Source organism: Lemur catta, chromosome 15 (assembly GCF_020740605.2).
Source record: "Lemur catta isolate mLemCat1 chromosome 15, mLemCat1.pri, whole genome shotgun sequence".
Classification (NCBI taxonomy): Eukaryota; Metazoa; Chordata; class Mammalia; order Primates; family Lemuridae; genus Lemur; species Lemur catta.
The window spans coordinates 6079394-6092678 of NC_059142.1; the positions used below are offsets into that span (position 1 = coordinate 6079394).

Sequence of the window (13285 nt, forward strand, 5' to 3'; positions counted from 1 at the left end):
CACCCTGCCCGCAGGCTGCGCGGGATGGGGGTGGGCAGGGTCCAGCTTGAGCCGCCCGCTGTTCCCCCTTTTCAGGTGCACAAGTTCCTGGACAAGAACCACGATCAAGTGCGCCAGGACGTGCTGGACCTGTTCGTGCGCAGCCGGACGCGGGTGAGCGAGCGCCGCCTCCCGCTCTGGCCCCGCCCCCGGGCTTGGCCCCGCCTCGAGCGCCGGCCGCCCCGGCCTTAGGGTTGCCCAGGCCTGGCTCCCGCTGGCCGTGGCCAGCCACGGTCCCGGGCTGCCCTCTGACTACCCGCAGCCCGGCGGCCAGACCCTGGCCCTGCTCCCACCCCCAACCGTGTACCCACCCAGCCTTGGCCTCGCCGGGTACTTGCCCCATTGCCCGGCTCATTCTCGCCTGGCTTCCTGCCAGACAGCTCTCCCGCCCTGACGTCCTCCCGCCGTGGCCCGCCCAGTTCTATTTGCCCAGAGCCCTCCCGAGCGGGCGCTGCCATGAGGCCCTGGGCAGAGCTTGGCGGACCCAATCTGAGTTCCCTGGAGGCTCGGGGGAGGCCCTGCATCCCAGCCCCACTACCGGCCAGCAGACGGCCCCATGACAGAGCACAGGCAGGGTCGCAACACCTGCCCTGTCTGGCCCTCTGCTTCCTCCTCTCAACTGGCCACCCTCCTCGTGAGGTCATTGCCAGAGTTCATAACCATGTGTGTAACAGGCCACCTCGGGGCCAAGCACGTGACACGGTCAGTGACTGTGTGTTCCCCATACTGCAGGGAACAAAAGCCCAGTTATGGGATGGGTCCCTTGGAAGGTGCTAAGCCCCCTGTTGTGAGAAGCATGCAAGCCGGGACAGAGGCCTTGCAGAGCATGGGGGTGGGCATAGGTGGGGGTGGTTCCAATGAGTTTTCAAATCCCTCCAGTCCAGAGACCTGACTCCCTTTGTTCTTTTTCCCCCCTTGTTCTGTCTCTTGACCCTTACCTCTCTGCCCGTGTCTTGCCTACCTGTCATCCCATCTCTCATCGTCTCGACCCTGACCTGCCTGCTGCAAACCTCGGCCCAGGTGGTGGCACACCTCTTCTCCAGCCACGCCCCACAGGCTGCCCCTCAGCGCCTGGGCAAGAGCAGCTCCGTTACCCGGCTCTACAAGGCGCACACAGTGGCTGCCAAGTTCCAGCAGTCACTTCTGGATCTGGTGGAAAAGATGGAGAGGTGGGGGAACAGATCACCCAACCTCACTTTAACCCACTCCATGACCCTCGGTGGGTGAGCACCCTCCTTTCCTGAGGCCTAACACTGCCCTCCTCCTGCCACTGCCAGGTGCAACCCCTTGTTCGTGCGTTGCCTGAAGCCCAACCACAAGAAGGTAAACAAGAGCTAAAGCCTCTGGGAGAGCCAAATATTCCTCCCTGTACTGTGTGACCTTGGGCAAGTGGCTTGGCCTCTCTGGACCTCCATCTTCCCAGCCTACCATGGTGATTATTCACCATTGATAGCTCCCTTTGCACATGAGTGGATCAATATGCAGACTCCCTCTCTGGGCATCCCTACAGGAGCCAGGTCTCTTTGAGCCAGACGTAGTGATGGCGCAGTTACGCTATTCAGGGGTGCTGGAGACTGTGCGGATCCGCAAGGAGGGTTTTCCGGTGCGGCTCCCCTTCCAGGTGTTCATCGACAGGTATCTTGGTCAGGGTAGTTCCTGAGCTCCATGTACCCCTATGCAACCACCTATGGCCCCAGGAATATATAACCCAGGCAGTACAGGGCTTGCCATGCACAGTTGCTCAGGTTGTACACTACACAAGACCACAACATGATAGCTATTATGAGGTAGATATATTTATTAATTTACCTTTTATCATAGTTTTATTATGTCTCGGTAAGATAAAAAAGGAGTGATTTTAATAGTTATTATAACAAATTTCCAGCAGATGGCAGTAAAGTATCTTGTTCTAGTAAAATCGTGTATTACAATTTTTCTGACATCCCGAAGCAAAGTCTTGAGGATGGAGTGCCCTTTTCTCTCTAGAAGACACGATGAGTCGAACCACCACTGGGACTGGGCCTCCTGGACACAGGGGCTGGGGGGGGCGGTAACCCCATGGTCTAGTAGGCACCTGGGATAGGTCTTAAAGCCCCAGACTGAGTTTGGGCCCCCATAGGTACCGCTGTCTAGTGGCCCTCAAGCACAGCCTGCCAGCTAATGGGGACATGTGTGTGTCAGTGCTGAGTCGCCTGTGCACAGTCACGCCAAACATGTATCGTGTTGGGGTCAGCAAGGTGAGTCCCACCCACAGCCAGCCCTTGGAGGTTCCAAGTTCGGGGGCTCTAGAACTGCAGCCTATTGAGTCAGAAATGTCCAAGCTAAAGACTGTCATCCCTGAAGCAATCCAAGTGACTGGTACATGGATTGCTGATCCCACCTCCAGACCTTTGCTCAGGTGGTTCCCACTTCCTAATTCACCACCACCCTTTGGCCACCTCTCCAAACCCAGCCCATCCCCCCAGCCCAGCTCCAGGAGGCTGCCCTGTCTGTTCTGTCGCCATGGACTTCCAGAGAGGGAGGGGCCCTAGTCCAGCCTCCTGGCTCTTACCTGCCTCCTGTCCTCAGCTGTTCCTTAAGGAGCACCTCCACCAGCTCCTGGAAAGCATGCGGGAGCATGTCCTGAATCTGGCAGCCCTCACGCTGCAGCGCTGCCTCCGAGGCTTCTTAATCCAGCGGCGTTTCCGCTCTCTGCGACGCAAGATCATCTTGCTGCAAAGCCGGGCCCGTGGCTACCTTGCCAGGTACGGTCCAGAGATGGCTTCAGAGAGGCCATGGCTGACCTCAGGTCATGAGCTCCCTGTCCCTAGAGGCATGCAAGCTGAGGGTGGAGGCCCCTGCAGGAAGGATGGTCAGTTTCTCTGTGTCTCCGATTTTGGATGCCCTTCCCACCTACCCCCAGGCCCTTGTGACTAGTGGATGGGAATGCATCTGGCTGAGAGGGGCCCTCCCCTGCATGTCAGGGACCTTCGGACTATAACCTCATGGGAAATGCATGGTCAGGCAGGTGTACTCTGGGCCTCTTAGTTCTGTGCTCCCCAACTGGTACAAGTCTGTGGCCTTTAGGAACTGGGCCGCATGGCAGGAGGTGAGCAGCGAGCGAGCAAAGCTTCATCTGTATTTGCAGCTGCTCCCCATCACTCGCATCCCCCGCAGCCTGGTCTGTGGAAAAATTGTCTTCCCTGAAACTGGTCCCTGGTGCCAAAAAGGTTGGGGACCACTGACTTGGTTGGCTGTGTGACCTTGACCAAGTCACTGCCCCTCTCTGAGCTCCAGTTTCCCTTTGTGCCAGAGGGCCCCAGAGTGAAGTGTGGGCACTGGCTCCAGGCCAGGCTGGCAGGGGCATCCCTGCCCCTCAGCCACCGAGTCACCCTGTGGCTCCAATCCCTAACCCCCGTCTCCCTGCCCCAGGCAACGCTATCAGCAGATGAGGAGGAGTCTGGTGAAGTTCCGGTCCCTGGTGCATGCATATATGAGCCACCAACGCTACCTCAAGGTACAAGCCCTGCCCCGTCTGGGCCCAGAGAGCAGCAGAGAGGGGGAGGAGGCACTTAGCACCCCAGAGGAGACTTTTGGCCTCAGATTCTGTTAGGTTCAAATCCACCCTCTGCCACTCACTGGCTGTGTAACATTGGGAACTCTCTGGCCTCAATTTCCCCATCTGCACCTTAAGATGGTGGAGAAAGTTAAGTGAGATGTTGCATGTGAAGGATTTGGCCCAGTGCTGGGTTCACAGTGGGGTCTTCAGGAATTGGGTACGATTAGGATTTGGCGACCTACACATCACTGGTTATGGTTTTGTTCTTACCTTCACACCAGTCTTGGCCCACTGTCACATCAACTAGCCACCAGAAAGACAAATGCAATTCCCAAAGCATTGAAGAAACACGTAGCCTTTGCTGAAGGTTTTGTGGGCTACGGAGGAGGGTTTTCCATCACACAGTGCTTGGCCACTTCGCAGACACCCTCCTGTGCCTCTCTCGTCCCCACAGTTTTTCTCTCTCCGCCCTTTGCCTCTTGCTCTCCTGTCCGCTCCCTGTTTCTCTGGCCACACTTCTGCCTCCCCTTCCCCATCTGTGAAGTCACCTTCCGATGACAGGCAAGCTGCCCCCTTGCTGCTTGTGTGGCCGTCCAGGCTCTGGGCCTGCCGGGGCCTCTGCCTGCCGTTCCCCACCTTGACCATCTGCTCTCCTGCAGCTGAGGGCAGAGCGGAGGCGCCAGGTGGAGGAGGCACGGCTGCGGGAGCAGGAGGTGGGTGTGGGGGGTCCGGCTGCCGGAAGGGCCAGGGGGGGAGGCCGGCAGGTTGGGGTGTGGCAGGCCTGTCCCTGCCCCATGTGCTGTTCCTGCAGGAGCTGAGCAAGCGGGAGGTGGTGGCTGTGGGGCACCTGGAGGTGCCGGCTGAGCTGGCTGGGCTCTTGCAAGCAGCGGCAGGTGGGTGAGCCCTGGGCAGAGGGAGGGCACGGGTGGATGAGGGAGCAGGCACCATATACCCTCCTCTCTCCACAGGCCTCAGGCTGAACCAGGCGCCCAGGGTGGCTCCTGTGCGGAGTCCCCGGCTCCAGGCCGAGCCCCGGGTCACGCTGCCCCTGGATATCAACAACTTCCCCATGGCCAAGTTTGTCCGGTGCCACTTCAAGGTAAGGGCTGGCACGGGCCCAAGTGCCCTGGCCAGTGGGTCCTGACCAGTTAGAAGTGACACTGTGCTGGCTCCTAGCTGTGTCCCGTGCTGTTGGGTGTGAGTCACTTGCTGGATCGTGGGGGGTCTGGACCATTCCCGGCAGGCCAGGCAGCGGCGGAGACCCTCAGTGGCTCCGGGCAGGGCTGTTTCCCAGCCATTCTGGAAACATCTCAGAAACTGAGCATCTGGTGGAGCCACAGCGTGTTGGCCTTGCTCTAATTCCCAGCCCTCCAGGAAAGGCCCAGAGCGGGGGCACATCCTGTCCCTACCACTGACTTGCTGAGGGCCAGTGTGGCCCCTCACTGACCTCAGTTTCCCCATCCGTATAGCGGAGACAGGCTCACAGGCTCTGGAGCCCCCACCAGATGTGCCCGTCCGTCCTGGCTCTTGTGTCCTCACGTACCTGCCCTGTGCCCCTAGGAACCTGCCTTTGGGATGCTGACGGTGCCCCTGAGGACACCCCTCATGCAGCTGCCAGCCGAGCAGCATGCAGAAGCCACAAGCATCTTTAAGCTGGTATGGGGTCTGCCCTGGCCCACCTTCCAATGTGTGGTCCCTGCCGGCGAGGCCAGGCATGAGGCCCCAGCGCTGCCCTCCCCAAGCCTTCCCCAGGAGCCCCACGCCTCGTCCTTGGAGGAGATACTTTTATGTCAGTGGGGGGATCTGGCCTCCACTCTGGGGACAGGTGACCTTTCTTCTCCCAGCCACCTCTTTGGCAAAAAGGCTGCCTTGGGGCCTCTCTGGAGTCTCCCAGGGACACCAAGAAGAGACCTAGGTCTTCTCTTCAACAACTTCCCAGTCTGAGCGGGGTGGCAGAGCAGACCTGGCCAGTGGCCCTCAGCATGGACTGAGGGAAGCACCAAGGCTAGGGAGTCCACTGAGGCCACTAATTCAGCCCTGAGCTGGGTCAGTGAGGGCTTCCTGGAGGAGGGTGCATTTGAGCTGGAGGGAAATTTGCCAGGCAGGGAGGGTGGAGAAGGCACAGAGAGAGAAGAGGAAATTGGGTGGTTAGGACAGAGAGGAAGGCAAGAGTGAGAGTGGTCAGCAAGGGCTTGATTGCAGACCAGGAGTTCGGATTTCATCCCAAGGCATCCGGGGAGCCTCAGCTTCCATGAGAAGGACGTGGTCCTATCTACATGTTAGAAAGAACCCTCTGGGGCCTAGGTAGAGCAGGAGGTGAGGGGCTGGCTGGAGGCCAGGGGTGCAGGGAGGAGACTGGGGCTCTTTGGGGAGCCATGGAAGGTTCATGAGCAGGAGAGAAGGTTAGCGTGTACCTTGGGTCTTTTTTCCCATAGTTGGGGTGAACTGCCTGGTTGTTTGGCATAAAATACGGCAGTTATGTTGTAACATGAGGGGCCTTTGCACAGGCAGGGGGACACACGCGAGGGGCGTGAGAGGGATGCGTGTTGGGTGGAATCGATAGGAGCAACTTTCTGGGAGGCCCAGGAGACCCTGTTTGTGGCCCAGATCCTGCGTTTCATGGGCGACCCCCACCTGCGTGGTGCCCAGGAGACCGTCTTCGGGAACTACATTGTGCAGAAGGGGCTGGCAGTGCCCGAGCTGCGGGACGAGATCCTGGCACAGCTGGCCAACCAGGTGTGGCGCAATCCCAACGCCCACAACGCCGAGCGCGGCTGGCTGCTGCTGGCCGCCTGCCTCAGCGGCTTTGCGCCCTCCTCGCGCTTCAGCAAGTACCTGCTCAAGTGAGTGGGGCCAGGTAGGGCCGGGGCATGAGGGATGGTGGCCCTGGCAGTAGGGCCCGAGGCGGGAATCTTGCAGGTCAGGCCCGGAGTGAGTTCTCTGTGCTCAGAAGCTCAGGCCGGGAGGCTGCCAGGGCTGCTGTGCGTCTCCACTGGGCCCAGGGCAAGAAAGAAGGGCAGGCCCACTGCCCAGGGTCGGAGTTGGGTCAGACTGGATGAAGGATTTCCAGAACTCAGAGGAGGTCGAGGCCGAGGTGTGGGGAATTTGGAAAAAAGTATTGATCTCTCACTGCATGGGAGTCTAATGGGGTGGTTAGGAACATGAATGCTGGACTCAGGCAGTCTGGGTTCAAATCCCAGCTCAGCCGCATATGAGCTGTGTGACCTTGAGCAAGTTACTTAACCCCTCTAGGCCTCAGTTTCCTCATCTGTAAAATGGGGGTAATACTGACTTTATAAGCTGTAGTGAGGTTGAAATATATAAACACATGTGAAATGCTTAGAATAGGCGGGCAGATGGTAAGTGCCATGTGGGCATAACTGGCACAGCGATGTCACCCTGCTGGGTAGGAAGGATGATTTATAAGGGAAAGAGCCCGGGCAGGCCCTGGGTGTGAATCCCAGCTCTGATACTTACCTGCTGTGTGGCCTGGAGCAAGCCACTGCTCCTGTCAGAGCTTATTTCTCCCCTGTAAATTGAGGCTGGTAACAGGACCCACCTAACAGAGTGGCTGTGAGCCATGGAGCGTGCAGAGCCTTGCTCAGACCAGCGTGCAGTAGGTGGGCGTCACTGGCCAGTCTTATGACCGCATGGCCGCCATGGCAGCATGGCGCTAGGTTCCCTCTCCCAGCTACAGTGGGGGTGCACCTCTGCCCTCCTGGCCAGGCCTAGCAGTGGGCTGGGGAACGGGGGTGGCATGGGGAGTGCCTGTCCCTAGGAGGGCTCAGGCTCGTCAGGCCAGGATGCAGTTGAACCCTCACAGCCATCTGTGCTGTAGAGGAGAACCTGGAGGAGAGGCCGCGAGAGGGCAGGTGACCACCCCGGACCGTCAGGGAAAGAATGAGGCAGAGTCATGTTCTTGCCTGTACCCAGCTGCAGACCCAACCCTGTCGATGACATTTTGCTCCAACCAGCTGGAACCTCTTTGGCCTGTCCTTGGACCTCTGTACTGGGCCAGCCTAGGACCCTTTCAGTTTAGCCATGGAATTCTGGGCGAGCCTGCAGTCTTTTCTAGGCTAGCCTCAGAACTCTGGGCGAGCCTGGGACCCCTTCAGAGCTCTGGACGATAGCGTGGGGCCCTTCAGAGCTAGCCTGGGGCCTTTTCCGCCTCCGCTTAGATGTCTGGACTGGGCCGGGCCTTTCGCAGATCCCTCTTGGTCCTAGCTCCAACTCCTACCCGTCAGGTTTGTGTCTGATTATGGGCGGAATGGCTTCCAGGCTGTGTGTCAGCATCGCCTCATGCAGGCCATGGGCCGGGCCCAACAGCAGGGCGCAGGGGCTGCCCGCACCTTCCCCCCGACCCAGCTCGAGTGGACAGCGACCCGTGAGAAGGCCAGCATGGCGCTGGACGTGGGCTGCTTCAGTGGTAAGCGGCCTCACCCGGCCCCTCGTGCTGCCTTCCCTCCCACCCTCATGGAGGGGCAGCTGGAGTCGCAGGCCCGGTAAGCCCTGGGGTTGGCAGAAGCCACGGGAGGTTCTGGAGCTGGGGAAGGGCCTGCTTGGACGTGCCTCTGCACAAAGTCAGTGTGTGGGGGCTGGACGTGGCCTGGGGTGAGGATGTAGATACAGGGGTCCAGGACAAGAGTCGGGACACCTGAGTGGAGGAGGCAGGCAGGGAAGCACAGCCGGGCTGGACTGCAGATGCCCCAGACTGAGCCCAGCACCGCTGTGCCCCAGGTGACCAGTTCTCCTGCCCGGTGCACTCCTGGAGCACAGGGGAAGAGGTGGCTGGAGACATTTTGAGGCACAGGTTGGCTCCTAGGATGCCCCACCCAGCATGCTCTTGTGCACCTGGAGAGGGAGGGGCAGGAGGCCAAATCCCCTGAGGCTCCGGAGGGCCCACCCTGGTCATGCTTGGGGTCCAGCTTACATTCCAGGGTCTCCCCTAGGCAGTGCCTGATGCCTCTGTCCCTCATTTCCATCCCTCTGCATGCTGTCACCAGGGGGCTGGCAGACAGCTGGCGGGGCTGGACGGTGGCCATGAAGAATGGGGTCCAATGGGCAGAGCTGGCCGGCCATGACTACGTGCTGGACCTGGTGTCGGACCTGGAGCTGCTCGGGGACTTCCCTCGACAGAAGTCCTACTTCATTGTGGGCACAGAGGGGCCTGTCGCCAGCAGGGGAGGCCCCAGGGTGTAGGTAGCTGCCCGGGGCCCCTCGCATGGATAGCGTCTCCCAGGCAGAAGGTGCGCCCGCCCCCAGCTGCTGGGAGAGGCTGAGGTCTGGACTTAAGCTTCAGGGCTCTTAAGGAGGTGGAGCTCACCAAAAGATCCTGCCTTTTAAAGGGAAATAGTCACCCAGTTCCAAGGTGCAGAGGAGAATTTGGGGAGTTCTGGGAGGGCTGTGGATCTCCCCGGGGGTCAGCTGCGCCTTGTTCCTGTTCCTCACAGGGTGTTTGGGAACAGCTGGGACTCGGATGAAGACACACCCACTAGGCCCCAGCCCCAGGGGCACACACCCACAGTGCCTGACTCGGATGGCTACTGCAGCCACAATGAGGATGGCACAGATGCGGAGTCTGAGGCCCAGAGAGGGACAGCAACCCACCAAGGTCAAAAAGCAATGGCCACTGTCTCCGGTGGGGAGGGAGCCTTGGGGGGCTGCTGGGGGTTAGAGATCAGCAGAAGAAAAGAACTTGATTTTCTTGTCCGGCCCCCAGACTCGGACAGCCTTGGAGAGCCTGCTGTGCCCCACAAGGGGCTGGACTGCTACCTGGACAGCCTCTTCGGCCCCGTGCTGTCCTATGGGGATGCGGTAGGGATGGGCCAGGGTGTTTGCAGACAGCAGGCACAGTGTGTCCCCCCCAGGTCACACACATGCACATGGTGACATGGAGCCTCTCAAAGCCAGAGCTGTGCGTCATGTGTCCTATCTGGGTCTCTGCTGGGGGCTGGGCAAAGAATGAAGGTCCCCTCACAGGTAGTGGGCCTCCTGGCTGGCCCAGAAGGACCTGCAGCTAGAAATGCAGGGCCCTGTCATGACCTCTGGTGGGCGCCAGCCCCCCAGGGCCACTAAGATCTCTGGGTGGGAGGGACTGACCTTGTTTCCTGAATACTCTGGCCCCAGATCTCACAAGACCCCCCTCAGGTACCCCTGCTCACTCTGGGGCCTCTCCAGCACCTTTCTGTGGCCCCTGGCGTGATGTGCATCCCTGAGCAGGGCACAGGCCCTCCTGGAACCTCAGTTTACTCCTCTGTGGAGGGGGTGGGTCGGGAGCTCACCTGGCTGTAGAGGGACTGATTGGGATGAGCACAGGTAAAGGCTGGGCACAGAGCAGACACCTGGCCAGCGGGAGACACCCCCCCCCAACCCGGGGTAGAGGAAGTGGCTGGTGTCAGGTGTCTGTTGCCATGGAACCTTGGGAGTGCAGCATTGAGGCAGTGACTCGAGCCACCTGCTGCCCCTAGGACCTGGAGAAGCCAACAGCCATTGCCTACCGCATGAAGGGGGGAGGGCAGCCTGGCAGAGGCGGCAGTAGCAGTACTGAAGACACCTCCAGGAGACCCCCAGAGCCAAAGCCAAGTCAGTGCCTCCCCTAGGGTGGTTCTGGGGTTGGGCAGGGTTGGGGCCACTCACTGGTCCTCGGGCAATTTCATGTGCTGGAGCGGAGGCAGCCATCGGCATGATGGGGGTGAGAGGCCGGGCGGGCATCGTAGGGAATCCCGCTTCCCTCCAGCTCCCCTGCCCACCTGCGCCCTCTCCCCGCACCCTCAGTCCCAGGCCTGGACGCCTCCACCTTGGCCCTGCAGCAAGCCTTCATCCACAAACAGGCCGTGCTTCTGGTGAGTGAGAGAGAGGGACTGGCAGGGGACAGAGAAGGGACCTGCGTGGTCACCACTGCCACCTCTCCCCAGGCCCGGGAAATGACCCTGCAGGCCCTGGCACTCCAGCAGCAGCCCCTGAGTCCTGCCCTGAGATCCTTGCCCCCAGAGGTGAGCCTGGCCCACCCTGGCTGAGGGGGTTGCCTAGAGACACAAGCTGTGAGGAGGAGCATTTTGCTGCTCCAGGGCATCTTTGTGCCTCCTGAGCCCAGAAGCCCCCCAGCCCATGTTGGACAGAGAAGGGGTCCCTGAGAGCTGGCTGGTATGTCCCAGGCAGCCCACCCCATGCCCCGCTCTCTGCAGAAACCCCTAGCACCGGAGGCACGGCCGAAGTCTGTAGGCACCGGGCCCCCCGCCAAACCTGTGCTCCTGCGCGCCAGTGCAAAGCCCTCGGCCCCAGCCCCGCTGGCCAAGGCCCCAAGGCCCCACACCAAGCCCGTGGCTGCCCCTGTTCTAGCTCAGGACCGGGCTTCTCCAGAAACCAGTGAGTGCCCTATCCCAGCCCGGGGGGCCTCCCAGGATAGGACTGGGGGTGTGTTTGTGTCCCCTGCGGCCTCACCCTGTCCCCTGCTGCCTCCTCGCCACAGCTTTGGCGCCCCCAGAGCTGGTCCGGTACTCGACACTCAACTCGGAGCACTTCCCACAGCCCACGCAGCAGATCAAGAACATTGTCCGGCAGTACCAGCAGCCGCCCCGGGGAGGCCGGCCCGAGGCCCTCAGGTCAGCGCTGCCCTCACCCCAGCCCGCCAGCCTGACGGACGGCGGCCTCTCCGCTGTGCGCGAGTGTCCGCCACCAGCGCACCCGCCCGCTGGGCTCAACCGCGCCATGCCCAGCTGCCTTTAGGGAGTGGCTTTGTTTATGCTGAGGGGTGCAGACGAGCCCCTGGGGCGAAGGGAGGCCCGACTGCTGTGGGACCTTAGGCCAGTCTCTGCTCCTCTCTGGGTGCTCGTTTAAAATGATGGCAGGTGGAGGGAGAAGTTCCTACCGTAGGAATGTGGGGGGGCAGAGGGGGACTCAGCGTCCCACCCACCATGGTACACCAATGCCTACCAGGAAAGACGGTGGGAAGGTGTTCGTGAAGCGGCCGGACCCCCACGAGGAGGCCCTGATGATCCTGAAGGGGCAGATGGCTCACCGGGCAGCAGTGCCTGGCCCCCAGGTGAGGGCACAGGGTAGGGCTGGGCCCGGGGGGAATCGAGACAGAGAGGGGCCTCCAGGGGAGCCTCAGAAACTAGCTACCCCTGCTTGCCACGGCCCTGCCACTGCCCCCCCCTCAGGGCCTGCTGTTGCCCCGTGAACATTCTCTTTGGGGTGGGACAGGTGTCCAGAGAGGCTGTGGCCCTGGTGAAGCCAGTGACCAGTGCGTCCAGGCTATTCGTGGAGCCCGTTTCAGGTGAGGGGGGCAAGCGGGCAGGGTGGGCATGTGTATGCGTGAGTCTGTGAGACAGGTGAGGCTCAATCTGCATGTCGGTGGCATGTGTGTCCCTGAGCCCGTATGTATGTGTTACGTGCACGTGGGTGTAATGATAATGCCAACACTTAAGTAACAGATCTCAGGCCAGGCCCACCCCGGCCTCCTTATCATACTGAAACCCTTCAAGATAGCACCATTTGTCCCTGCGTGTTATGGGGGGCAATGGAGGTGCAGAGTGGTTCAGTGGCTTACCCAAGGTCGTACAGCTCAAAAGTATTAGCCCAGGGCCAAGTGTGGTGGCTCAGGCCTCCAGTCCTAGCAGTTTGGGAGGCCGAGGTGGGAGAATCACTTGAGCCCAGGAATTCGAGACCAGCCTGGGCAACACAGCAAGACCCCTTCTCTACAAAAAAACTAAAAAGTTAGCTGGGTATGGTGACACGCACCTGTAGGCCCAGCTACTTGGGAGGCTGAGGTAGGAAGATCCCCTGAGCTGGGAATTTGAGGTTACAGTGAGCTGTGATTGGGCTGCTGCACTTCAGCCTGGGTGGCAGAGTGAGACCCTGTGTGTATATATATTATTAATAATTAATTAGTAGTAAAAAAAACCAAATAAAAGTGAAAAATAAATAATAAATGTAAAAAATAAATAAAAGTAATAAAAATTAATCACTTTTTTAAAAGTACCAGGCCAAGGATATAAACCCAGGCTTCTTGGCATCACAACTGGAGCCCTAACCTCTATACCCACTGTCTCTTGGCAGCCACGGTGATCTTAAAAGATATAAATTAGCTCATGTGGTCCCCCTGACAGAAACCCTCTGCTGGTCCCACAGTGAGCTCCAGACTGCCCACTGTGGCCTGTGAGACCCTGCATGATCTGCCCAGCTCCCCAGCCTCATCTCTCACAGTCCCCTAGGCACTTTCTGTTCCTGTCTCTTCCCAGAGCACACCAACCCTACTCCTGCCTCAGGGCCTTTGCACTTGCTGTTCCCTCTGCCTAGAGTGCTCTTCCCCAAGATCTTTGCATGCCTGGCCCCTTCTTATCATTTAGTTCTCAGCTCAAATGTCACCTCCCCAGAGAGGTCTGACTGCCGCACCAGGAGTGAAAGACCAGCACCCCCGGACTCCCTCCTAAATCACAGCTTTACCTCCCCCCAGCTCCTGGCACTGAGATTCCGAAGAGTCTGTTCCACCCACACCTGCCATGAGACTCAACTCAAGTGCAGGGGCCTTGTCTATCTTGTTTACTGGGGCATCCCCAGCCCTTAGTGCAGGCCTGTATACAATAGGTGCTCTATATGTGTGTCAAATGAAGGGCTGGGTGGTACGAGTGTGACCCGTGTGAGCAGGTGTGCTTATGGACTGCTCCCAGCCCCTTCCTCCACATGGGGGTCACCCCTGCGTCCTCTCCT

The 13285-nt window shown here is 59.8% G+C and overlaps 1 protein-coding gene across 1 annotated transcript in view; it reads left to right on the plus strand.

Annotated features, from left to right (window-relative positions):
* MYO15A (myosin XVA) overlaps positions 1 to 13285 on the plus strand; it is a 55975-nt gene that overhangs the window by 20318 nt on the left and 22372 nt on the right. Inside the window, 24 exon segments of the mRNA XM_045526900.1 lie at positions 76 to 153; positions 1060 to 1208; positions 1317 to 1362; positions 1550 to 1674; positions 2159 to 2276; positions 2608 to 2783; positions 3451 to 3535; positions 4237 to 4290; positions 4389 to 4470; positions 4546 to 4676; positions 5138 to 5233; positions 6185 to 6420; positions 7822 to 8003; positions 8315 to 8387; positions 8581 to 8772; positions 9028 to 9188; positions 9297 to 9391; positions 10045 to 10159; positions 10352 to 10419; positions 10492 to 10569; positions 10762 to 10942; positions 11046 to 11178; positions 11513 to 11618; positions 11780 to 11852. Coding sequence (XP_045382856.1) covers positions 76 to 153; positions 1060 to 1208; positions 1317 to 1362; positions 1550 to 1674; positions 2159 to 2276; positions 2608 to 2783; positions 3451 to 3535; positions 4237 to 4290; positions 4389 to 4470; positions 4546 to 4676; positions 5138 to 5233; positions 6185 to 6420; positions 7822 to 8003; positions 8315 to 8387; positions 8581 to 8772; positions 9028 to 9188; positions 9297 to 9391; positions 10045 to 10159; positions 10352 to 10419; positions 10492 to 10569; positions 10762 to 10942; positions 11046 to 11178; positions 11513 to 11618; positions 11780 to 11852 — 2833 coding nt within the window.